The sequence below is a fragment of the Strongylocentrotus purpuratus genome, unplaced genomic scaffold (genome assembly GCF_000002235.5).
Source record: "Strongylocentrotus purpuratus isolate Spur 01 unplaced genomic scaffold, Spur_5.0 spur5_scaffold_12, whole genome shotgun sequence".
Classification (NCBI taxonomy): domain Eukaryota; kingdom Metazoa; phylum Echinodermata; class Echinoidea; order Camarodonta; family Strongylocentrotidae; genus Strongylocentrotus; species Strongylocentrotus purpuratus.
Window position 1 is genome coordinate 31499096 of NW_022145597.1, and position 26982 is coordinate 31526077.

Here is a 26982-nt window from a genome sequence, read left to right on the forward strand (position 1 = left end):
AAAGGGGGAAATGATTAAGATGAAAAGGGACGCTCATTAAAGATGAAAAGAGCACTTATTAAGGGGTAGGGCAATTTTCAAAGTTAAATGAGTATCTCTCACATTTGAAATGGGGCAATCATCGGAGGTGAAGGGGGCACTTATCTGAAGTGAAAAGGGGTATTTTCTCGTACCTGCAAAGGGTCATTTACCAGAAACAGAAATGGAAAGGGGCTCTTATGAGAATGAAAAGAGACACTTTTAATAGGTGAAAAGGGGATTTTGTGAAAAGGGGATTTTGTGAAAAGGGGAACTGGTCTCTTTTTTCAAATGAGGGCACTCATCAAAAGGAAAAGGGGCACTTATTAGAAAGGAAAGGGGACACATGAGAAAATATTAGGTGTGCTTATCCGAGTTTAAAAACGGTTAATTATTAAAAAGGGCATGGGAAATTCTTACAAAGGAAAGGGGCACCTCTAAGATTTGAATAGGGTAATTATCAGACGTGAAGGGTGCACTTATCAATGGTGAAAAGGGGCACTTCTCGTACCTGAAAAGGGGCACTTACTATAGATTAAAAAGGGCACTTATGAGAATGGAAAATGGATACTTATTGCAATCGTAAATGGAAACTTGTCAAAATAAAAGGGGTATGTGTCAAAATAAAAGGGGCACTTATCAGAGGTGAAAAGGGGAAGGGGCACTTTAACAAATTAATAGGGGCATGTTTCAAAGTAAAAGGGGCACTTGTCCTATGTTAAAAGGGGGACTGCTTACAAAGTTAAAGGGGCAATTTGGGGGTACTAGAAAGAGTGGGTGCACTGTGCCCCCTGCCCCCCCCCCCCCCCACCCCCTACCCAGGAGCGCCGCCTCTGGTGCTATGTGTATCTTCATGTCATAGAATTATAAGTTTGAGGATCAAAACAATCCAGCATACTTTACATTTACATCTATTATGTTGAACCAGATATATACTTTAGTGTAACTGATATCAATAGATTCTGTGTAAGCTGCTCTGAATGTAATAAGGCCAAGTTACAAAAATTACGTGATTCTCGTCCCCACCCGCCCGCACCGATATTTGTTATTTTCATTTTTATTTTTTTAGAAATCATAGTTATACTTTAAGTCAGCGTTACATCAGGAGGGTATTAAAAATTGTTTGTAATTGCCAGGTGTAGAAATGTGTGCTTGTAAAATGTAAGTGTGCAGCAGTACGTAGGTTTTACACCTCGTTTAAAAAAAGAAAAGAGCCGTGCATGGGCTTATATTATAATTGCTTTGATGCTACTTTATTTTATCTTATGAATGTATTTTTTCTTATAAAAAAGGGGGAAACATCCTACATCCCCTTAGACAAGGGAACAGTTCTAGGAACATGCAGGAAAACCCAAACCAAAAGAATAGTTTCAAACTTGCTTATGAGGAAAGGATTTTTAAATTTACTCAGGTTTGCTTGATACATATTTTACACAATATAATTATATGTGGTTGACCAGTGCACAGCTACGCATTTAAACGGATATGTCCTAGGCCACTGAAAATTAACAGGTACTAAGAGTTTTGATACAGATCTGCATGTATTATTGCGAGAATGTTTAACTTCCCTCATGTCAGTATTTAAAAGAGTATGAAACTAAAACTTGTAAAACCATGACATTTTTCTCAGTGCTGTAGCCCAAACCAAGCTTTTTTTAATTGCAATCTTTTTAAGCCGTCATCAGAAGGCGTCGAATGTGAGGTAGCTATGCTACTGCAGTTGAATTTTGAGGTCCCATAATCATAGTCATTGACAAATAATTTTGACATCGTGCACTGTAGATATTTTAAACATCTCTATACTAGTACTCAGTAGTTTTAAACGTTGCACATTGATTAAATAACAATCATTTACGGCTGTGCCACTGTGTTTTGTTTGTACATGTAGTACATAGTCATTTACCACAGGCAAGCACTAACTTTTCGCACTGTATTTAGTGCTTGTCTGTGGCCTGTGAAAGAGAGAGAAAATCATTCAATTTCTGATTTTTGTTTCTGATTTGACAAATCGAAGACAAACTTATGTGATAAAATATTATCTACTTTACATACATACAATATATGATCAAAAAGCCTTGTCTCAGCAGCCATTTTATAAATGGCGGCCATCTTGACAAAAAAAAAAAAAAATAACAGTAAAGGCCTCCCTCACTGATTTTTAAAGAAAGACCGGACGAGAAACACATTATTTTTTGTTTGCCCTAATGCATATCATTAATTCAATATTAATATTACAGGGTATGATATCAAACAACACAGTCACAGAAGATGTGTTTGTGATCAGAGTGAGTCAAAACCACCTCCTGAGGGCAGCACAGGGCATGAAGCCGTCTGTATCGAAGAGACAAAAGTATTGGCAGATGATATATTCAGATCGAGTGCTCTTTCTATATATTCCTTTCATACGAATTTCAGTGTAATATTATGTTTGTTTTGTTTTTGTAAAATTTCGTTTGTATGCCTCCGCAACGAAGTAGCCGCGGCGGAGGCAATAGGGACTTTTAGATTTGCACGTCGACATAGTGGACTGCTACATGTGGCGTCCTTTTAAGGCACTGTGACGTCCTTTTAAAGGGCCACTCTAACCCAACTAACATAGCCTTTCAAAACATGAATACACCTCTACTTTTTAATATTCCAGCCTCTGATTTTTCAAAAAATCTCTAAATTGACCGAAAAATGATAATAACCATCCACTTTTCACAGTTCTCACGTTTGCTGGGCTATGCCCCTCGAAAAGAGTTAATACGGTCACGTGGCCTTGATGACGAATTTGACGTCATTGCAGGCATGTCCGATTCGACCTACAACTAAGGATCTTACATTAAAAATGACGAAATTGCCAGAAACGTATACTGGGATTATCAAGTGCATATAATTTTTCGGATAAATGTCTTTTTTGTTCCAATTAATATCATAGTTTGCCATTTTAAAGACATGTCGATGCCTAAACCACCCTCCTTTTCACCGGAGAGGCGCCTGCAGTGACGTCATAAACAGTTGCGCAATATAGCTCCGAAACTGGGTTTTTTTCTCAGCGTTCCGAGTCGTCGTTTTTAAAGCTAGATTCCAGATTTATTGATGATTTCTAAGAGAAATCATTGTCATGTTCGGAATCTCCGTCAAAATTATTATATTTGTTTTTTTCTTAGCCCGTTTTGGTTAGAGTGGCCCTTTAAGGCACTGTCAGTGCCTTTAGCATATACAAAGACCGTCCTAGCCATAGGTTTAAAGGTAAGATAAATACACCTCTCTGCTCTCCTCTCTCTTCTCTCCATCTCACATGATCCTCATTTCTCGCATCACCTTGGTCACCCCATCTCTCTCTCTCTCTTCCATTCTTTCCGTTTCTGCCTTAAGTTGTCTCTTCTGTTATCACTCCTCTTTCTCTTTTTTGTCCGCTTTCCTTGCCTCCCCCCCCCCCCCCCTCTCTCTCACTTTCTCTTTCTTTCACGCTCCTCTCTCTGCTCTCCCATGCTCCCCCTTCTTCTCTTTCTCTCTTCATTCTTCTATTTAACCTTTTCACTTTGTTTTATTTTTGCCTCTCACACTTTTTCTCATCACTGTGTTGTTGTTTTTCGTATTTTCCCCGCATGCCAACAATATGTTATCAATCATACACTACTGACTTTATATCATATCACAACATGTCCAAATCAGGCTATGGTTTGCATGCAAGTTGATGTGATTTTATTATTAGCATTATTACCAATACTATTAGTAATTCCCCTTATACCATGCTTACAATGTTTTGTTGTTGGTACTTTTCTTTAGGAAAAAAATGAGCAAAACAGAGAGAACATTTTTAATTTGAAGCTTTTGATAAAAAGATGTAGTATTATGCTCAGGCTAGTTTTTAAGGTTTTCAACTTTCAACCATACATAATTTGTAAACACATTTGAAAGATGTATAATGATTGGATACATGAAAGTAAAGCCAAAATATGTATTAATAATGAAAACCACTCACCGTCATTTCATTTTAGAGGGAAAACAAGGTTTAAGGATTTTAACAATACAGGAGTGATAAAGAAGATTCTACTTATAAGGAAGTTGCAAACACATGATGGAAGTTAGCAATTTCTTGCTTTTATTTCATTGTTTCTCGAGGAAGAATCGACATCAAGCGTTCCAAATGTTGTGTCACGATCCCTTCCTATGTGAGAAATGAATGAAGACAATAGATTTTGTTTAAAACATAATGAGGAGTTGTGGGGAAAAGAGAATCAGAGAAAGACGGGAGAAAGGAGGAGAAAGAGAGAGACAGAGAAAAGGGGAGAGAAAGGTTGGGAGACATTAAAAAAAAGGGGGGAGTGGGAGAAAGGGAGATAGAGAAAGGGAGAGAGAGGGGGAGGGGGTAGAGGGGGAGAAAGGGAGACAGAGAAAGAATGGGAAAGGGAGAGGGGGCACGGTGAGAAGAAAGAAGCATATAGACTTATATAATGCCACGTATATTGTATTTTTTATTAGAAGTTAATTCTGTTAATGACTCCATATTTATTACTATTGATCAATTGCAATCATCAAAAATTCTAAAACTGATACTGCTGGAACAACCAAACTGAGAGACTTGTATCTTTTTTAATGTCAGAGTAAGAATGTAAGTGTAGGCAAACAATATTAAAATTCTCAAACATTGCTTACTTGAGACTTGACATGTATTTAAATTGTTAAAGCAAAATACATGTAAAAGGTTAATAAGTGGTGGATTGTTTATAGTTTTGATTTGCCCAGGCTTGTCACCGCCACCCCCACCCCACCCCCAATGGCGGATCCGGAAGGCCGGGTCCCCTCCCCTGGGAAAAAAATAAGTAAAAACACGTTAATGTTGCTGTTATTTGGAGACGAATCCTCCCCTGGTGCTCAAGGGGGGCAGGGTGCCATTTTCGAGGGCAAAAAAAATATTAGTGCTCACCAGTATAATAATATTGTTTCATGTTAATATTGTTTTAAAATTACGTACCGAGTCTAACGGCCAAGGGCATCTACACCATCGCAGATCTCTCGAACAATCTCTTCGCTGAGATCCTCTTCTCTCATCTCTGGGAACGCAGTCAGAATTTTAACGCCTAAGATGTACATGAAATTTGAAAATATGATAAAACGAGGAGGGGGGACTGACTAGGAAAAATATTCACACAAAAAAAAATCAGGTTTAGCGTCCCCGCGCCGCCCACTCCCTTTTTTTTGTTGAGGCCGCCTGTTTTATTTTGTTTTGTTTTTTTGTTTAAAAAAAAACAAACAAACAAACAACATACTGTTTTTTCGGGGAAAAAATAAACATAAAAGCTAGCGGCCATCATGAAAAAAAGCCCGGCCGGATGTCTCGGAAAATGTGCCGGGCGGCTATTTTGAGAAGAAATAAAAGGGCCTTATAGCTCTTTTTAGGGGGGGGGGGGGCCTTAAAACACTCGCTGGAGAATCTAAGGTTGTGAGTTCAATAGCCGTTAAGGCACTTACTATATGTCCCTAAGCAAGGCATTTTATTTTCATGGTTTCTCCACATTCATATGACATTTTTGTTGTTGAGTGCTACACTGTTTTGTATTTGATATTTTTTTTATAAAAAAACTTATGATGAATTAAATAAACATCAATTACTTCTAAGAATGTGAGCTTTAATTTGGCTGGCTTAGAAAGGGTTCGACACTAACAGATGATGATGATGATGCTAATATTGATTATTATTTCCGGAATATTATTATTAATTACCATCATCATTATCATCATTGCCATTATTGTCACTGTTATTATTCTTTTTTCATAATTATATTTCTGTGGCTATACTTACGAGCTTCTTCTGGAGAACGATGCGGGCACAAGCGACGTCCAAGGTCGGCGGCTTTCTTAACTGCATCATTGACTTTATGAACCACATGACTGACTTTATGAACCGCGCGCTTGAACCAGCTTTGCAAGGCCACATCATCAGGAGATGCAACTTCCTCCGAGAGCATCATATTCAGCACTGCATGGTTGCCATAGAAACGAGATTTAATGAAAATAAAGCAAATATATATTGCTGTAGACACATTCGCGACCAAAACAGTTTCGGCTGGTTAAGGCGAGTAACGCATTAGGAGTCAAATAGGCAAAAATGAGGGGGGGGGGGTGAAGGAAAGTATGTTGTGTTTGTTGAAACGCATTTAGAGTACCCTTGCATAGACATTGTGCTGTCAATATCAATAACGGTTATTTAAAGCAATTTTAAGGGGTTAATATCTTCTTAAAGGTACTAGGCCTATGCCCCATTTGCAATCAACATCAAATTATGAAGAACTTTGCAGAAACTATGAATATGTCACGTATGTCTTATCTGTGAGATGTAAACGTTAGCAGTGTCATATTATTCAAATTATGCAAGGGAACCCGTTTATTTTCTAGATTTTACTGTCAGACACTATTGAGTGACTGATTGACTTCTCTTTTTTTCTTTGGTAATAACATACATAAAAATGAGCTGTAAAGGTACATGAAAATTTGTCTACATCAATAACCCACTTCTTGTAATGGCCACAATTAAACTGATTGAACCTTTGCACAGCACAAAACGTACGTCCATTCGGTACAAGGGTCTGAAAATCAGACTATAACTAAAATGATTGCAATCACTAAAGTCGATTCGACTACTAATGCTCGTTATTTTCCCACTAAAAGAAATATTCAAGCACCTTTCGTATCGAGGGAAGTTCTAAATTAATATTATCTTTCAAATGCCGTTGGAAACATTAACCTTTTCATGTTTTGGCCTGCAAATTGGACATAATAAGAGGTACGTATAGTGGGGAAATATTCGGGAAAAAAATTCGAAAGGGTAAGTTTTGAAGAGTAGATAAAACTTGTTTCGGGGAGGGGATGGAAAACCTGTGGTCATGACTTGTGTACCAATTATATTCTTACTGCCCCCCCCCCCCGAGTAAAAGAGAATCGTACGACAATATTATATGTTAACGAAATACGGTCTTAGTTTCACAGTTTTTCTGACAATAGCTATAGGGATTTTATGACAGTTTGTCCCTGGCTGACTTATATACTTACAAGCGTCCAATGCATCTTGCTCTTCAAAATTCTTTGCGCACACCATACTGGTTGCCACAATAGCACAGAGCACAAGACCTACTTTGATCATCATCTTGACTAGTTTAGCTTCTGTTTGTTTAAAAAAAAGGAAGAACAAAGGAAACGAGAATTGGGAATTATTCAAATTTTGCTGGTTCCGCATTTCTCGAAAATGCTCTTCCTTATTATACTGCTAGAATATATAAACGAAGAATTGAATAGAATAGCATTTTTTTATTTTCAAATTTTCCCCCATGTATTAACGCTGAAGAAATCGCGTTTCGAATGGTGAAAATACAAATTTTGCATGACTTTAATTTATAATAAAAGAAGCCTATCCCGTTAGGATTCTTTTGTATTAGAAATACTTTAACAGAATGTGCCAATTTATAGATTTTTCAGACTGACATGAGTATCAAACTTAAGAAAGTTGTCCACAAATCAGTGTAATTCTTTTCATATTCCAACGAGATTTTCTGAAAATTCGCTTTCACGCGTTATCGCATGAAGGTATTTCCTTTTTATTTTGACGGTCTTTTTCATCTAATGCAAATTTAGTTAGGCCTAATATTTAATGAATAAAATCAATCAATCAATTTCACCACAAGGTCGCTTTTCCTCCCTCGCTTAGATAACTCCTAGACTTTACAAGCTTTGGGTTTAATACCGACTCCTGGATTAAATGCGTTAAAAAAAATGCAATACATTGCTATAATTTCTGAACGATATGAACGAGAAATGAACTTGCAATTGTAAGTATTTTGAGCTCATAATTTTTGGATAGGGGTGGCACAAATTCATCATTTGCCCAGGTTGCCATTAAAATAATAAAAAAATCCTATACTCGCGCTGCTGACTTTAGATATAAATTGAATGGGTGATGCTAACAGTATATAAGATTGCAAATACCTTCGCAAAATCCAACTGAAAAGCTATTTCAATAGACTTGTCTTTTTTTAAATGTGCGAATATAACAACGATACATTAGGTAACAATAATCCGGTCTTAATTGACTCTTCCTCAGGACCACATCACCTCTACATGATTGATATCTTCATACACCGAAACACGATTGTAGTCCGAAGACTAATAATATCATCATTATAATATACAATGGGAAACATAACGAACCAAGCGTAAACATTAGACATCAAAGATATAAATTAAAAGTAAATAAACCTATAAGGCAGATTGTAGAATATATTATGCATCGTATTGGTGAACAATAAAAAAAAAAAAAAAAAAAAAAGTCATATGCCATTTGAACGAAACAAGATTTAGAAATGGGCCATAATTAAAAAAATATGATCGAAAAATCGGTTTGGAAGAAAAGTTCTGTAATTATAGTCTGCAATAGACTGCAAAGTAGAAAATAGATGCTTACCAATCTGGTGAGAAGGTTCTGAAGGCAGCTTGTTGCGGGTGAGATGAGCTCCTGAATTGATGACTCGAACCGATTATGGCTTACCTTTTATGGAATTATTCCTCGCCACTCTCCCCATCTTTGCGTCTTTGATCATTCTTGTTCGAGTGTAATGATTGATAGGACCGATGAGGTTGGTCAGATGTTTTGATAACTGATAACTTTGTTTTGATTTTAGAGACTTTTTATTCAAGGAGAAAAAGAAATAAAGATATATGGGCGGATCTTCTTCTTTTTTCTTTTTTTAAATGACCGAGTTGAAGGTAAATGAGGTATATAGGTCAATGTAATGAAGATTCATTTAGATCATAGATTATCAAATAATGATGGATACACTTATGACCTCGACAACATATTGGTTTTTATTTTTGTTTAAGTTCTCCCTTGACCGCAGCGCCAGTCATCCATCAGCAAACAACCCGCATTCGTTCTTTCCTCCGACTTGGCCTGACAAAATGATCAATGCCGAAGCTTGCGACTTTGAGAATATATCCGGCTTCACATACGGGTAGACCCGGGTGGGGTTTCAAACTTTTCTGCGCTTGGATTTCTTAAAAGCAATCCACTATTACAATTCTATAATTTTTCTTTAGTCTATTGATTTGTTCTTAATAAAATAATCTATGTTGGTCATAGCCTAGCTTTATATTGATCATGATAAGCTTCATTACAATACGACAACTTTAATTTGTAAGTCATGGAAATTATTTGAATTTTAATACTTAATTTCATTTATTTATTCAGTTCTGAATACATGATATAAACTCAATATAATTGAAAGATATATAAAGAGAAATAAACTTGTTCATACAGAAATTGCCAAGGCTCCAAGATAAGCGAAGCTTGATGCCTTAATTAAGTGTGACCCCTGACAAATAATATTGAACTGAATTGAATTTTGAATTGAATTTATTTCCACCCAACATAAAATAAAAGTGTACAAAACGATACATGTCCAATCAATTAAGTGGAGGAATAACAAAAGTAGAAATACCTATCTAGGTTATCCCCTTAATTTAGATACAAGCAAACAAAATATATAATATAGGGGGTTCATGGCAAAAGTAAAGCAAGAAGAGAAATATGATAGGTAGAGATTGAAGAGTGATTGAGTGTGTGCGTGGGTATGTGTGTATGTGTGTGGGTGTGTGTGCGTGTGTGTGTATATATATGCGTGTGTCGGTGTGTGTATACATCATAGAGATCTAAATAGGTTTCCATGGTATAAATAATTATGACAGAGAGAGAGAGAGAGAGAGAAGGGGTAGAGGGAGAGGGGAGGAAAGAAAGAGAGGGGGAGAGAGAGAGAGGAGGGGGTGTGGAGTGAAAGTAGATGCCTTATTACTTCTTGATTGTTGTGAAACTCCAGCTTTATATTTTGTAGCTACATTATTATATTGACCTGTGTCTTAATTGTCCAAAGATTATAGTTATCCACGCCCCACCTCCCTTCTGAGTCCGGGGGGGGGGGGGGGGGACTACATATAAGAACATACGGGGGTGTGCCGCTCTAATGGGTCACTTTTTTTTACCGAAAATCCCTTTTAACGAAAATGGGTCCGTGTTTTCAAAATTTCAAAAATATGCACAATTTTCTGGTAAACACCCGAAAAACACCCGAAAATTGTGAACAACTTTTCAAGAAAAAAAGACCCCTAATAATGTGAAGGGGTTTCGAGGCTTGAGCGGCACACCCTCGGCCGAACTAAATCTAGGTACCCCCCCCCCCCCCGGGCCCGAGTCCCCCCAAAAAAAAACCTCACTACCATCGCTCCCCCTCCGCGACTCTCCTCCCCCTTCGCCCCATAATAACCATATAAGGGTGGGGCAGAATCCAAACCCCCCTCCTTCTTTTTTGTACCAAGTTTATATCATTTCGAACAAAGGATACCATGGGTACTGCACCTTTTTTGGGGGCACGCGACCAAAATGAACATTTTCCCCATAAACTATGTAGGGGAGACCGGGGACAATAATAGACGGGGCAAATGTAACAGAGGCCTCCTATATGCATATAAAGTACTTCGTAATCAGTCTTCTCCTCAAAATCGATATGATTATTGGCATGACAAACTCACAGGAACACAAGATACAAAGGGGGATAAGATTCATGTTAATCATTTTTGTTGCACCATAGATACTCGTCTACGTTCTTTTTATTTTACAAGTTTTTCATAAAGCTATTGCTTTGAATGCATTTTTGTATAAAATCAATTTTGTGAATGTGAGAAGGTAACACCACTTTGAAATGAAGTGTTAACCTTAATTCATCTCAAAGTTGATTCAAATCTTAATTTAACCAATTTTGAAAAGCTCTTTGGTACCCCTTCTGACAAAATTCTTGTCATATTCAATCCTGCTCTTAAAATATCTTGTACACCTGTAATTTCAAGAGAAGTTTACCAACTAAGATTGCATTTAAATCATTTGTCCAGACGCAAAAAGAAACCGAGTATTTCCTTGCAAAAAAAAAGAGAATACAAACTTTCCATCCATTAAAACAAAATAGAAATTCGATGTTCAACATTTCTCTTATGTAGAATGTAACGTACATACATCAAATCGTATGTTTTTAGAATATACATTGGATTTTTTTAAATCCTTGTTCGAACTTTGAAATTTGTATGTAGATTTATAACAGTTTCTGAATATGCGTTGCCATCTCTTGCTCAAAGAATGCGCCACGGGGGATTTAGTTATTACACAGCTCGAGAGTCCTCTATTGATGTAATTGTAATGATGTATACTTTTGTTGTTATTGTTTATATGTTATTGCAATATTTAGTGATGATAGTTTAGTTATTGGATATTTTAACTTATGTATTCGCTAATGATATTTTATTATGAACATTTGATTTAAAATTTATTTTGTAGCCAAGACAGGTGTCAGTCTTCGGACTGTTTGCTCTTGGTTTTTGATGTGTTTTGATTTCAATAAATCATATATATATATTAAGCTTCATAAGGAAAAGACAACTTTAATTTGTCGGTCAAGGAATGTATTTTGGTTTTTTAATATTTCATTTCATTTCTTTTATATATTTATTCAGTTCAGAATACATAATAACATTTTTAAGGCATTGAAAGATAATTTTCATAAAGAAATAAAAGTTTATTTTAAACAGAACTGGGCCCCGTCTTATAAAATGAATTGTTATTGTAATATTTTTCAACTACAGGTTGATGCCATTGTTAAGAATTGAACAAGAAAGTTAGTTGGTAAAAGTTTGATAAGTTTTCCTGGAAATCTTAGACAGTATTTTTATAAATTGATTTGCGAACTCAAAGGGAAATCTCGAAGCGAAAATATAATTTTTTTTAGACATTGGTATATACCCTTACATTGTGGTAATATTATCAGGGATGATTTCAATATTTCTTTCTATTTATACGTGATATAAGATATTGCTTAACCATCATACTTTGCAGTTGGGTGTGATGGTCTGAAAAATGTGAAGATTTGTGAGGTCGCAGGCGAAAATTAAATCTTTTAAAGAGGAAAAAAACCCAATTCTGATGGGGTTATAAGCACATTCTCATAACGGAAGACTGAAAAGACCTTTGATAAGTAACATAATTATATCATCTATAAATGCTAGCGAGCGTAGCGAACGAGCTTTGGGGGAAATTGCTTCTAGTCGCTTGAAATTAGGGGCACTTTTAATGATGAAAAAAGGGGGATAAGACACTTATTAGAAAAGAAAAGAAGCACGTCACAAAGTACAAAGGGTTATTATCAGAGGTGCAAATGTGGCACTTCTTACACCTCAAATAAGAGGCAAACACCAGGGATGAAAAAGTGCACTTATGAGAATGAGCAATAGGCGTTTGTCGACGGAAGAGGGGCAACCATCAGATTTTTAGAGGGACATTTATAAGAGGCGAAAAGGGGATAGGTCCCTTATTAGAATGGAAAAGGGGCACGTATCATTGTTAAAAAGGTCATTATCAGAGGTGAAATGGGGCACTTACCAGATATGAAAAGGGGCACTTATGAGAATAAAAAGGGGCACTTATCATAAAGGAAAATGTGCATTTGTTGAAAGAAAAGAGGCAACGATCAGATTTTAATAGGGGCATTTATCGGAGGTGAAAGGGTGCTTTTATGTGAAGGGGGAATTGGCTCTTATTAATAAGAAGAAAAAGAGGCACATGTTAAAATAAACGGGGCACTTATCATAGATGAAAAGGGGTAATTAGGATAAGGGGAAAGGACACGTGTCAATATAAAAGGGGGAAATGATTAAGATGAAAAGGGACGCTCATTAGAGATGAAAAGAGCACTTATTAAGGGGTAGGGCAATTTTCAAAGTTAAATGAGTATCTCTCACATTTGAAATGGGGCAATCATCGGAGGTGAAGGGGGCACTTATCTGAAGTGAAAAGGGGTATTTTCTCGTACCTGCAAAGGGTCATTTACCAGAAACAGAAATGGAAAGGGGCTCTTATGAGAATGAAAAGAGACACTTTTAATAGGTGAAAAGGGGATTTTGTGAAAAGGGGATTTTGTGAAAAGGGGAACTGGTCTCTTTTTTCAAATGAGGGCACTCATCAAAAGGAAAAGGGGCACTTATTAGAAAGGAAAGGGGGCACATGAGAAAATATTAGGTGTGCTTATCCGAGTTTAAAAACGGTTAATTATTAAAAAGGGCATGGGAAATTCTTACAAAGGAAAGGGGCACCTCTAAGATTTGAATAGGGTAATTATCAGACGTGAAGGGTGCACTTATCAATGGTGAAAAGGGGCACTTCTCGTACCTGAAAAGGGGCACTTCTCGTACCTGAAAAGGGGCACTTACTATAGATTAAAAAGGGCACTTATGAGAATGGAAAATGGATACTTATTGCAATCGTAAATGGAAACTTGTCAAAATAAAAGGGGTATGTGTCAAAATAAAAGGGGCACTTATCAGAGGTGAAAAGGGGAAGGGGCACTTTAACAAATTAATAGGGGCATGTTTCAAAGTAAAAGGGGCACTTGTCCTATGTTAAAAGGGGGACTGCTTACAAAGTTAAAGGGGCAATTTGGGGGTACTAGAAAGAGTGGGTGCACTGTGCCCCCTGCCCCCCCCACCCCCTACCCAGGAGCGCCGCCTCTGGTGCTATGTGTATCTTCATGTCATAGAATTATAAGTTTGAGGATCAAAACAATCCAGCATACTTTACATTTACATCTATTATGTTGAACCAGATATATACTTTAGTGTAACTGATATCAATAGATTCTGTGTAAGCTGCTCTGAATGTAATAAGGCCAAGTTACAAAAATTACGTGATTCTCGTCCCCACCCGCCCGCACCGATATTTGTTATTTTCATTTTTATTTTTTTAGAAATCATAGTTATACTTTAAGTCAGCGTTACATCAGGAGGGTATTAAAAATTGTTTGTAATTGCCAGGTATAGAAATGTGTGCTTCTAAAATGTAAGTGTGCAGCAGTACGTAGGTTTTACACCTCGTTTAGAAAAAGAAAAGAGCCGTGCATGGGCTTATATTATAATTGCTTTGATGCTACTTTATTTTATCTTATGAATGTATTTTTTCTTATAAAAAAGGGGGAAACATCCTACATCCCCTTAGACAAGGGAACAGTTCTAGGAACATGCAGGAAAACCCAAACCAAAAGAATAGTTTCAAACTTGCTTATGAGGAAAGGATTTTTAAATTTACTCAGGTTTGCTTGATACATATTTTACACAATATAATTATATGTGGTTGACCAGTGCACAGCTACGCATTTAAACGGATATGTCCTAGGCCACTGAAAACTAACAGGTACTAAGAGTTTTGATACAGATCTGCATGTATTATTGCGAGAATGTTTAACTTCCCTCATGTCAGTATTTAAAAGAGTATGAAACTAAAACTTGTAAAACCATGACATTTTTCTCAGTGCTGTAGCCCAAACCAAGCTTTTTTTAATTGCAATCTTTTTAAGCCGTCATCAGAAGGCGTCGAATGTGAGGTAGCTATGCTACTGCAGTTGAATTTTGAGGTCCCATAATCATAGTCATTGACAACTAATTTTGACATCGTGCACTGTAGATATTTTAAACATCTCTATACTAGTACTCAGTAGTTTTAAACGTTGCACATTGATTAAATAACAATCATTTGCGGCTGTGCCACTGTGTTTTGTTTGTACATGTAGTACATAGTCATTGACCACAGGCAAGCACTAACTTTTCGCACTGTAGTTAGTGCTTGTCTGTGGCCTGTGAAAGAGAGAGAAAATCATTCAATTTCTGATTTTTGTTTCTGATTTGACAAATCGAAGACAAACTTATGTGATAAAATATTATCTACTTTACATACATACAATATATGATCAAAAAGCCTTGTCTCAGCAGCCATTTTATAAATGGCGGCCATCTTGACCAAAAAAAAAAAATTAAAAAAAAATAACAGTAAAGGCCTCCCTCACTGATTTTTAAAGAAAGACCGGACGAGTAATACATTATTTTTTGTTTGCCCTAATGCATATCATTAATTCAATATTAATATTACAGGGTATGATATCAAACAACACAGTCACAGAAGATGTGTTTGTGATCAGAGTGAGTCAAAACCACCTCCTGAGGGCAGCACAGGGCATGAAGCCGTCTGTATCGAAGAGACAAAAGTATTGGCAGATGATATATTCAGATCGAGTGCTCTTTCTATATATTCCTTTCATACGAATTTCAGTGTAATATTATGTTTGTTTTGTTTTTGTAAAATTTCGTTTGTATGCCTCCGCAACGAAGTAGCCGCGGCGGAGGCAATAGGGACTTTTAGATTTGCACGTCGACATAGTGGACTGCTACGTGTGGCGTCCTTTTAAGGCACTGTGACGTCCTTTTAAAGGGCCACTCTAACCCAACTAACATAGCCTTTCAAAACATGAATACACCTCTACTTTTTAATATTCCAGCCTCTGATTTTTCAAAAAATCTCTAAATTGACCGAAAAATGATAATAACCATCCACTTTTCACAGTTCTCACGTTTGCTGGGCTATGCCCCTCGAAAAGAGTTAATACGGTCACGTGGCCTTGATGACGAATTTGACGTCATTGCGGGCATGTCCGATTCGACCTACAACTAAGGATCTTACATTAAAAATGACGAAATTGCCAGAAACGTATACTGGGATTATCAAGTGCATATAATTTTTCGGATAAATGTCTTTTTTGTTCCAATTAATATCATAGTTTGCCATTTTAAAGACATGTCGATGCCTAAACCACCCTCCTTTTCACCGGAGAGGCGCCTGCAGTGACGTCATAAACAGTTGCGCAATATAGCTCCGAAACTGGGCTTTTTTCTTAGCGTTCTGAGTCGTCGTTTTTAAAGCTATAGATTCCAGATTTATTGATGATTTCTAAGAGAAATCATTGTCATGTTCGGAATCTCCGTCAAAATTATTATATTTGTTTTTTTCTTAGCCCGTTTTGGTTAGAGTGGCCCTTTAAGGCACTGTCAGTGCCTTTAGCATATACAAAGACCGTCCTAGCCATAGGTTTAAAGGTAAGATAAATACACCTCTCTGCTCTCCTCTCTCTTCTCTCCATCTCACATGATCCTCATTTCTCGCATCACCTTGGTCACCCCATCTCTCTCTCTCTCTTTCATTCTTTCCGTTTCTGCCTTAAGTTGTCTCTTCTGTTATCACTCCTCTTTCTCTTTTTTGTCCGCTTTCCTTGCCTCCCCCCCCCCCCTCTCTCTCACTTTCTCTTTCTTTCACGCTCCTCTCTCTGCTCTCCCATGCTCCCCCTTCTTCTCTTTCTCTCTTCATTCTTCTATTTAACCTTTTCACTTTGTTTTATTTTTGCCTCTCACACTTTTTCTCATCACTGTGTTGTTGTTTTTCGTATTTTCCCCGCATGCCAACAATATGTTATCAATCATACACTACTGACTTTATATCATATCACAACATGTCCAAATCAGGCTATGGTTTGCATGCAAGTTGATGTGATTTTATTATCAGCATTATTACCAATACTATTAGTAATTCCCCTTATACCATGCTTACAATGTTTTGTTGTTGGTACTTTTCTTTAGGAAAAAAATGAGCAAAACAGAGAGAACATTTTTAATTTGAAGCTTTTGATAAAAAGATGTAGTATTATGCTCAGGCTAGTTTTTAAGGTTTTCAACTTTCAACCATACATAATTTGTAAACACATTTGAAAGATGTATAATGATTGGATACATGAAAGTAAAGCCAAAATATGTATTAATAATGAAAACCACTCACCGTCATTTCATTTTAGAGGGAAAACAAGGTTTAAGGATTTTAACAATACAGGAGTGATAAAGAAGATTCTACTTATAAGGAAGTTGCAAACACATGATGGAAGTTAGCAATTTCTTGCTTTTATTTCATTGTTTCTCGAGGAAGAATCGACATCAAGCGTTCCAAATGTTGTGTCACGATCCCTTCCTATGTGAGAAATGAATGAAGACAATAGATTTTGTTTAAAACATAATGAGGAGTTGTGGGGAAAAGAGAATCAGAGAAAGACGGGAGAAAGGAGGAGAAAGAGAGAGACAGAGAAAAGGGGAGAGAAAGGTTGGGAGACATTAAAAAAAAGGGGGGAGTGGGAGAAAGGGAGATAGAGAAAGGGGAGAGAGAGGGGGAGGGGGTAGAGGGGGAGGAAGGGAGACAGAGAAAGAATGGGAAAGGGAGAGGGGGCACGGTGAGAAGAAAGAAGCATATAGACTTGTATAATGCCACGTATATTGTATTTCTTATTAGAAGTTAATTCTGTTAATGACTCCATATTTATTACTATTGATCAATTGCAATCATCAAAAATTCTAAAACTGATACTGCTGGAACAACCAAACTGAGAGACTTGTATCTTTTTTAATGTCAGAGTAAGAATGTAAGTGTAGGCAAACAATATTAAAATTCTCAAACATTGCTTACTTGAGACTTGACATGTATTTAAATTGTTAAAGCAAAATACATGTAAAAGGTTAATAAGTGGTGGATTGTTTATAGTTTTGATTTGCCCAGGCTTGTCACCGCCACCCCCACCCCACCCCCAATGGCGGATCCGGAAGGCCGGGTCCCCTCCCCTGGGAAAAAAATAAGTAAAAACACGTTAATGTTGCTGTTATTTGGAGACGAATCCTCCCCTGGTGCTCAAGGGGGGCAGGGTGCCATTTTCGAGGGCAAAAAAAATATTAGTGCTCACCAGTATAATAATATTGTTTCATGTTAATATTGTTTTAAAATTACGTACCGAGTCTAACGGCCAAGGGCATCTACACCATCGCAGATCTCTCGAACAATCTCTTCGCTGAGATCCTCTTCTCTCATCTCTGGGAACGCAGTCAGAATTTTAACGCCTAAGATGTACATGAAATTTGAAAATATGATAAAACGAGGAGGGGGGACTGGCTAGGAAAAATATTCACACACAAAAAAAATCAGGTTTAGCGTCCCCGCGCCGCCCACTCCCTTTTTTTTGTTGAGGCCGCCTGTTTTATTTTAAAAACAAACAAACAAACAACATACTGTTTTTTCGGGGAAAAAATAAACATAAAAGCTAGCGGCCATCATGAAAAAAAGCCCGGCCGGATGTCTCGGAAAATGTGCCGGGCGGTTATTTTGAGAAGAAATAAAAGGGCCTTATAGCTCTTTTTAGGGGGGGGGGGGGGGCTTAAAACACTCGCTGGAGAATCTAAGGTTGTGAGTTCAATAGCCGTTAAGGCACTTACTATATGTCCCTAAGCAAGGCATTTTATTTTCATGGTTTCTCCACATTCATATGACATTTTTGTTGTTGAGTGCTACACTGTTTTGTATTTGATATTTTTTTTATAAAAAAACTTATGATGAATTAAATAAACATCAATTACTTCTAAGAATGTGAGCTTTAATTTGGCTGGCTTAGAAAGGGTTCGACACTAACAGATGATGATGATGATGCTAATATTGATTATTATTTCCGGAATATTATTATTAATTACCATCATCATTATCATCATTGCCATTATTGTCACTGTTATTATTCTTTTTTCATAATTATATTTCTGTGGCTATACTTACGAGCTTCTTCTGGAGAACGATGCGGGCACAAGCGACGTCCAAGGTCGGCGGCTTTCTTAACTGCATCATTGACTTTATGAACCACATGACTGACTTTATGAACCGCGCGCTTGAACCAGCTTTGCAAGGCCACATCATCAGGAGATGCAACTTCCTCCGAGAGCATCATATTCAGCACTGCATGGTTGCCATAGAAACGAGATTTAATGAAAATAAAGCAAATATATATTGCTGTAGACACATTCGCGACCAAAACAGTTTCGGCTGGTTAAGGCGAGTAACGCATTAGGAGTCAAATAGGCAAAAATGAGGGGGGGGGGGTGAAGGAAAGTATGTTGTGTTTGTTGAAACGCATTTAGAGTACCCTTGCATAGACATTGTGCTGTCAATATCAATAACGGTTATTTAAAGCAATTTTAAGGGGTTAATATCTTCTTAAAGGTACTAGGCCTATGCCCCATTTGCAATCAACATCAAATTATGAAGAACTTTGCAGAAACTATGAATATGTCACGTATGTCTTATCTGTGAGATGTAAACGTTAGCAGTGTCATATTATTCAAATTATGCAAGGGAACCCGTTTATTTTCTAGATTTTACTGTCAGACACTATTGAGTGACTGATTGACTTCTCTTTTTTTCTTTGGTAATAACATACATAAAAATGAGCTGTAAAGGTACATGAAAATTTGTCTACATCAATAACCCACTTCTTGTAATGGCCACAATTAAACTGATTGAACCTTTGCACAGCACAAAACGTACGTCCATTCGGTACAAGGGTCTGAAAATCAGACTATAACTAAAATGATTGCAATCACTAAAGTCGATTCGACTACTAATGCTCGTTATTTTCCCACTAAAAGAAATTTTCAAGCACCTTTCGTATCGAGGGAAGTTCTAAATTAATATTATCTTTCAAATGCCGTTGGAAACATTAACCTTTTCATGTTTTGGCCTGCAAATTGGACATAATAAGAGGTACGTATAGTGGGGAAATATTCGGGGAAAAAATTCGAAAGGGTAAGTTTTGAAGAGTAGATAAAACTTGTTTCGGGGAGGGGATGGAAAACCTGTGGTCATGACTTGTGTACCAATTATATTCTTACTGCCCCCCCCCCCGAGTAAAAGAGAATCGTACGACAATATTATATGTTAACGAAATACGGTCTTAGTTTCACAGTTTTTCTGACAATAGCTATAGGGATTTTATGACAGTTTGTCCCTGGCTGACTTATATACTTACAAGCGTCCAATGCATCTTGCTCTTCAAAATTCTTTGCGCACACCATACTGGTTGCCACAATAGCACAGAGCACAAGACCTACTTTGATCATCATCTTGACTAGTTTAGCTTCTGTTTGTTTAAAAAAAAGGAAGAACAAAGGAAACGAGAATTGGGAATTATTCAAATTTTGCTGGTTCCGCATTTCTCGAAAATGCTCTTCCTTATTATACTGCTAGAATATATAAACGAAGAATTGAATAGAATAGCATTTTTTTATTTTCAAATTTTCCCCCATGTATTAACGCTGAAGAAATCGCGTTTCGAATGGTGAAAATACAAATTTTGCATGACTTTAATTTATAATAAAAGAAGCCTATCCCGTTAGGATTCTTTTGTATTAGAAATACTTTAACAGAATGTGCCAATTTATAGATTTTTCAGACTGACATGAGTATCAAACTTAAGAAAGTTGTCCACAAATCAGTGTAATTCTTTTCATATTCCAACGAGATTTTCTGAAAATTCGCTTTCACGCGTTATCGCATGAAGGTATTTCCTTTTTATTTTGACGGTCTTTTTCATCTAATGCAAATTTAGTTAGGCCTAATATTTAATGAATAAAATCAATCAATCAATTTCACCACAAGGTCGCTTTTCCTCCCTCGCTTAGATAACTCCTAGACTTTACAAGCTTTGGGTTTAATACCGACTCCTGGATTAAATGCGTTAAAAAAAATGCAATACATTGCTATAATTTCTGAACGATATGAACGAGAAATGAACTTGCAATTGTAAGTATTTTGAGCTCATAATTTTTGGATAGGGGTGGCACAAATTCATCATTTGCCCAGGTTGCCATTAAAATAATAAAAAAATCCTATACTCGCGCTGCTGACTTTAGATATAAATTGAATGGGTGATGCTAACAGTATATAAGATTGCAAATACCTTCGCAAAATCCAACTGAAAAGCTATTTCAATAGACTTGTCTTTTTTTAAATGTGCGAATATAACAACGATACATTAGGTAACAATAATCCGGTCTTAATTGACTCTTCCTCAGGACCACATCACCTCTACATGATTGATATCTTCATACACCGAAACACGATTGTAGTCCGAAGACTAATAATATCATCATTATAATATACAATGGGAAACATAACGAACCAAGCGTAAACATTAGACATCAAAGATATAAATTAAAAGTAAATAAACCTATAAGGCAGATTGTAGAATATATTATGCATGGTATTGGTGAACAATAAAAAAAAAAAAAAAAAAAAAAAAGTCATATGCCATTTGAACGAAACAAGATTTAGAAATGGGCCATAATAAAAAAATATGATCGAAAAATCGGTTTGGAAGAAAAGTTCTGTAATTATAGTCTGCAATAGACTGCAAAGTAGAAAATAGATGCTTACCAATCTGGTGAGAAGGTTCTGAAGGCAGCTTGTTGCGGGTGAGATGAGCTCCTGAATTGATGACTCGAACCGATTATGGCTTACCTTTTATGGAATTATTCCTCGCCACTCTCCCCATCTTTGCGTCTTTGATCATTCTTGTTCGAGTGTAATGATTGATAGGACCGATGAGGTTGGTCAGATGTTTTGATAACTGATAACTTTGTTTTGATTTTAGAGACTTTTTATTCAAGGAGAAAAAGAAATAAAGATATATGGGCGGATCTTCTTCTTTTTTCTTTTTTTAAATGACCGAGTTGAAGGTAAATGAGGTATATAGGTCAATGTAATGAAGATTCATTAAGATCATAGATTATCAAATAATGATGGATACACTTATGACCTCGACAACATATTGGTTTTTATTTTTGTTTAAGTTCTCCCTTGACCGCAGCGCCAGTCATCCATCAGCAAACAACCCGCATTCGTTCTTTCCTCCGACTTGGCCTGACAAAATGATCAATGCCGAAGCTTGCGACTTTGAGAATATATCCGGCTTCACATACGGGTAGACCCGGGTGGGGTTTCAAACTTTTCTGCGCTTGGATTTCTTAAAAGCAATCCACTATTACAATTCTATAATTTTTCTTTAGTCTATTGATTTGTTCTTAATAAAATAATCTATGTTGGTCATAGCCTAGCTTTATATTGATCATGATAAGCTTCATTACAATAAGACAACTTTAATTTGTAAGTCATGGAAATTATTTGAATTTTAATACTTAATTTCATTTATTTATTCAGTTCTGAATACATGATATAAACTCAATATAATTGAAAGATATATAAAGAGAAATAAACTTGTTCATACAGAATTTGCCAAGGCTCCAAGATAAGCAAAGCTTGATGCCTTAATTAAGTGTGACCCCTGACAAATAATATTGAACTGAATTGAATTTTGAATTGAATTTATTTCCACCCAACATAAAATAAAAGTGTACAAAACGATACATGTCCAATCAATTAAGTGGAGGAATAACAAAAGTAGAAATACCTATTTAGGTTATCCCCTTAATTTAGATACAAGCAAATAAAATATATAATATAGGGGGTTCATGGCAAAAGTAAAGCAAGAAGAGAAATATGATAGGTAGAGATTGAAGAGTGATTGAGTGTGTGCGTGGGTATGTGTGTATGTGTGTGGGTGTGTGTGCGTGTGTGTGTATATATATGCGTGTGTCGGTGTGTGTATACATCATAGAGATCTAAATAGATTTCCATGGTATTAATAATTATGACAGAGAGAGAGAGAGAGAGAGAGAGAGAAGGGGTAGAGGGAGAGGGGAGGAAAGAAAGAGAGGGGGAGAGAGAGAGGAGGGGGTGTGGAGTGAAAGTAGATGCCTTATTACTTCTTGATTGTTGTGAAACTCCAGCTTTATATTTTGTAGCTACATTATTATATTGACCTGTGTCTTAATTGTCCAAAGATTATAGTTATCCACGCCCCACCTCCCTTCTGAGTCCAGGGGGGGGGGGGGGGGGACTACATATAAGAACATACGGGGGTGTGCCGCTCTAATGGGTCACTTTTTTTTACCGAAAATCCCTTTTAACGAAAATGGGTCCGTGTTTTCAAAATTTCAAAAATATGCACAATTTTCTGGTAAACACCCGAAAAACACCCGAAAATTGTGAACAACTTTTCAAGAAAAAAAGACCCCTAATAATGTGAAGGGGTTTCGAGGCTTGAGCGGCACACCCTCGGCCGAACTAAATCTAGGTACCCCCCCCCCCCGGGCCTGAGTCCCCCCCCCCCCAAAAAAAAACCTCACTACCATCGCTCCCCCTCCGCGACTCTCCTCCCCCTTCGCCCCATAATAACCATATAAGGGTGGGGGCAGAATCCAAACCCCCTCCTTCTTTTTTGTACCAAGTTTATACAATTTCGAACAAAGGATACCATGGGTACTGTACCTTTTTGGGGGGCACGCGACCAAAATGAACATTTCCCCATAAACTATGTAGGGGAGACCGGGGACAATAATAGACGGGGCAAATGTAACAGAGGCCTCCTATATGCATATAGAGTACTTCGTAATCAGTCTTCTCCTCAAAATCGATATGATTATTGGCATGACAAACTCACAGGAACACAAGATACAAAGGGGGATAAGATTCATGTTAATAATTTTTGTTGCACCATAGATACTCGTCTACGTTCTTTTTATTTCACAAGTTTTTCATAAAGCTATTGCTTTGAATGCATTTTTGTATAAAATCAATTTTGTGAATGTGAGAAGGTAACACCACTTTGGAATGAAGTGTTAACCTTAATTCATCTCAAAGTTGATTCAAATTTTAATTAAACCAATTTTGAAAAGCTCTTTGGTACCCCTTCTGACAAATTCTTGTCATATTCAATCCTGCTCTTAAAATATCTTGTACACCTGTAATTTCAAGAGTAGTTTACCAACTAAGATTGCATTTAAATCATTTGTCCAGACGCAAAAAGAAACCGAGTATTTCCTTGCAAAAAAAAAGAGAATACAAACTTTCCATCCATTAAAACAAAATAGAAATTCGATGTTCAACATTTCTCTTATGTAGAATGTAACGTACATACAACAAATTGTATGTTAATAGAATATACATTGGATTTTTTAAAATCCTTGTTCGAACTTTGAAATTTGTATGTAGATTTATAACAGTTTCTGAATATGCGTTGCCATCTCTTGCTCAAAGAATGCGCCGCAGGGAAATTAGTTATTACACAGCTCGAGAGTCCTCTATTGATGTAATTGTAATTATGTATACTCGTGTTGTTACTGTTTATATTTTATTGCAATATTTAGTGACGATAGTTTAGTTATTGGATATTTTAACTTATGTAACTTGATTATGTATTCGTTGCTGATGTTGTATTATGCATATTTGATTTAAATTTTACTTTGTAGCCAAGACAGGTGTCAGTCTTTGGACTGTTTGCTTTTAGTTTTTGATGTGTTTTTATTTCAATACATCCTATATGTATTTTAAGCTTTTAAGGAAAAGACAATTTTAATTTGTCGGTCAAGGAATGTATTTGGTTTTTAATGTTTTATTTCATTTCTTTTATTTATTTATTCAGTTCAGAATACATAATAACAATTTTAATGCATTGAAAGATAATTTTATGAAGAAATACAATTTTATTTAAAACAGAAGTGGGCAATCTTATAAAATGAATTATTATTGTAATATTTTTCCAACTTCAGGTTGATGTCATTGTTGAGAATTACACAAGAAAGTTGGCTGGTGAAAGTTTGATAAGTTTTCCTGGAATTTTTTCGAAAGTGTTCTTATATATTTTGATTTGCGACCTCAAGATTTTCATGGTTCTGTACAAGCACAAAATGTCCTGCCTGCTCTCATAATGAAATTTTCTCATGTATTTTCGTAAGTTTATGAATTAATGATAATTGTTTTTCAAAATATTTTGAATTGAAGGTCTGAATTTTGATGAGTATATATACAGAAACTGGGTGCCATGAAGGGGCGGTGTGGCAAAGTAGAGGGAACCAACAAAAAGGGCACTTTCTGGGAAAAGGGGGTACCTACAAATAGGGAAATCTCAAAGCGAAGATATACAATTTTTTAGACATTGGTATATACATTGTGATAACATTATCAGGGATGATTTCAATATTTGTTTCTATTTATAAGATATTGTTTAACCCTAATAAGGCCGGAGGGGGGGGGGGGGGCATTATGGCCCCCCTCTACGATTTTCTGATTGTTCGGGAACGCAAATGGATGGCGCCCCGCCGCTCGCTGATTTTTTTCTTTCGAGTCTTGCGCATCTTTTGAAGAATTTTTTTTTAAATCGGACCTACAGTTAGAAGGTCATGTGACCTTTGGTCTGTGCATATCAGCCCGAAAATCGCTCATTTTCGTGATTTGTGTGCGAAACATACGGAAATGTTTTTTTTTTCCTAAAAATAGATCAAACATTGGTTATTGGGTCTTGTTTAAAGCTTAGGTGGATGTTTTGGGAGTCAAATAGTTGAATTGTCAGTAGTTAGAAATTGCCCCCCCCCCCCGCGGCCGCATTATTTTTTTCTGCGGCACAGATTGGGGTTAGGTGCGTGTTGAGCCTATGGGAAAGTTTAGGGTTAGGGTTAGCATTAGGGTTAGGGTTAAATCAAGACCTCTTTAAAAAAAAAAAAACCCCAATCTGTACGTGCCGCAGAAAAAAAATGACGCCCCCGGCCGAACTAAGAACTCAAATAGCCCAACCTTTTTAGGGTTTAGCATCATACTTTGCAGTTGGATGTGATGGTCTTAAAAATCTAAAGATTTATGAGGTCGCAGTTAAAGGAAAAAACCCAATCCTGATGGGGTCATACTCATAAGCACATTCTCATATTAACGGAAGACTGAAAAGGCCTTTGATATATAAAGGGCCCCGTTTATGACATCTATAAATGCGAGCGACCGGGATATTGCTCCTATTCGCTTGAAATTAGGGGCACTGGGGGACACTCTGCCACAATGATCGATGCTTTACTTCGACATTTACTTTTTCTTCTTCTTCTTTTACTTCTTCTTCCAATGTTTTAGCAATTTTCTTTTCTTCTCGTCTCTGCTCTTTTGATTTTTCGTTTCTTTTAAATTTATTGTTTCAGTTTCTTTGGCTTGTCGTAGTCGTCGGGATGTTATGGAACGCGAACTGTGCTATCTGTGCTTGTCAGTCATCCCGTGGGTAATCACTGTGCAAATTTCATGTGAATACCGACTAATATTAATGGATTCAGGACGCAGGAATGCTGATTTATGTAAGTAGTTTCACAATTTAATTATTAAGGTTGGAAATTTTCTGACAAGAATAACAAAATTTCCCTAAATATTCTAGATCTTATAGCCTCTAGATCTAGTTGGAAATGTGTGGCAGATCTCGGTGACACTTCTGCACTGCACTGGCCATTGGCAAAGCCATCCTAAGTTCTATACGGTACACTAACACAGCTCACTGTGCGCGCGCGTTGGGTTGTGTTGTAAAGGGATCCGGTAACTTTGTCTCAGATTCTGAAACAAAATTCTGGATTTAGCTCATGATGCAATGATAATTATAAACCTTTAGGTCAGTCAGAAACCCCATGACTTTTACAAGCCGATCGCCTGTCTGATTATCAAGATATTTATGATTGAAATTACAAATTTTGAAAACCGTTTGCCTGACTAGGCACATTCATGGGGCACTAGAGGGCGCTTCGGTCGCGTACGAAAATCTGAATGGCCTTGCTGCGGTGGGTCGGCAACATAGAGATATATACTTAATAAGGCTAGAGTGCGGACTCGTCATACGCGCCCGTTCAAAGCTCTGTGCGCGCATGGAGCGCGGTCCACCATTACTAAGGAGGGCACAACTTCGAGAAATACCCGGATGTTCCCGTGAAGCTTCATTTTTCAGGTTGATTTATCGGTTTTCGAGTATGAAACGTTATAATTGTGGTATTTTGCATAATGCATGAACCCTACTCATGCCTCAGTCATGGTAGCTGGTGTAGGTCAAGATTAATTACGGGTGTTATTGTGAGGTAAAAGGGACACAAAAAGCTTTTTATATTTCAGTATATCTTCAATTTTTCTTCCTCTTTGTCAATATAAAACTGTGATATTATGACATCAAATATTACTTGGCTTTCAACCAATCAGAATCAAGCATTTGGGACTTGTATTTGATATTTATGTCACGACATTAACCAAAGTTTTATGCTACAGGGCCAATGCCGGGGGTCAATGTCTTTCTAATTCAGTTATTATGAGAG

General features: G+C 36.8%; 3 protein-coding genes across 3 annotated transcripts in view; 1 reads left to right on the plus strand and 2 right to left on the minus strand.

Moving 5' to 3' along the window:
* Positions 1-3680: 3680 nt before the first annotated feature.
* On the minus strand, positions 3681-8545 carry LOC100892263 (centrocin 1-like). The gene is made up of 5 exons (XM_030982412.1): positions 8462-8545; positions 7057-7167; positions 5810-5986; positions 4982-5087; positions 3681-4174 (listed from the first exon to the last, which is right to left on the minus strand). The coding sequence occupies exons 2-4, from the start codon at positions 7148-7150 to the stop codon at positions 4987-4989; spliced, it is 372 nt and encodes a 123-aa protein (XP_030838272.1). The 5' UTR covers positions 7151-7167; positions 8462-8545; the 3' UTR covers positions 3681-4174; positions 4982-4986.
* A 7888-nt stretch (positions 8546-16433) lies between these two features.
* Positions 16434-21280, minus strand: LOC115922780 (centrocin 1-like). The gene is made up of 5 exons (XM_030982414.1): positions 21197-21280; positions 19791-19901; positions 18545-18721; positions 17736-17841; positions 16434-16927 (listed from the first exon to the last, which is right to left on the minus strand). The coding sequence occupies exons 2-4, from the start codon at positions 19882-19884 to the stop codon at positions 17741-17743; spliced, it is 372 nt and encodes a 123-aa protein (XP_030838274.1). The 5' UTR covers positions 19885-19901; positions 21197-21280; the 3' UTR covers positions 16434-16927; positions 17736-17740.
* Positions 21281-25838: 4558 nt separating this feature from the next.
* Positions 25839-26982, plus strand: part of LOC584406 (ecto-NOX disulfide-thiol exchanger 2) — a 29369-nt gene continuing 28225 nt past the window's right edge. The window contains exon 1 of the mRNA XM_784266.5: positions 25839-25989. Coding sequence (XP_789359.3) covers positions 25872-25989 — 118 coding nt within the window. The 5' untranslated portion in view covers positions 25839-25871. The remainder of the gene's footprint in view (positions 25990-26982) is intronic.

Bases quoted from the DNA above. Each gene is read 5' to 3' on its own strand.
- LOC100892263 (XM_030982412.1), bottom strand. From the start codon at position 7,150: ATGATGATCAAAGTAGGTCTTGTGCTCTGTGCTATTGTGGCAACCAGT. The intron at 5,987-7,056 runs GTAAGTATATAA...GCAACCATGCAG, and splicing joins GCAAGATGCATTGGACGCTT to TGCTGAATATGATGCTCTCG. The intron at 5,088-5,809 runs GTAAGTATAGCC...TGTACATCTTAG, and splicing joins TCGTTCTCCAGAAGAAGCTC to GCGTTAAAATTCTGACTGCG.
- LOC115922780 (XM_030982414.1), bottom strand. From the start codon at position 19,884: ATGATGATCAAAGTAGGTCTTGTGCTCTGTGCTATTGTGGCAACCAGT. The intron at 18,722-19,790 runs GTAAGTATATAA...GCAACCATGCAG, and splicing joins GCAAGATGCATTGGACGCTT to TGCTGAATATGATGCTCTCG. The intron at 17,842-18,544 runs GTAAGTATAGCC...TGTACATCTTAG, and splicing joins TCGTTCTCCAGAAGAAGCTC to GCGTTAAAATTCTGACTGCG.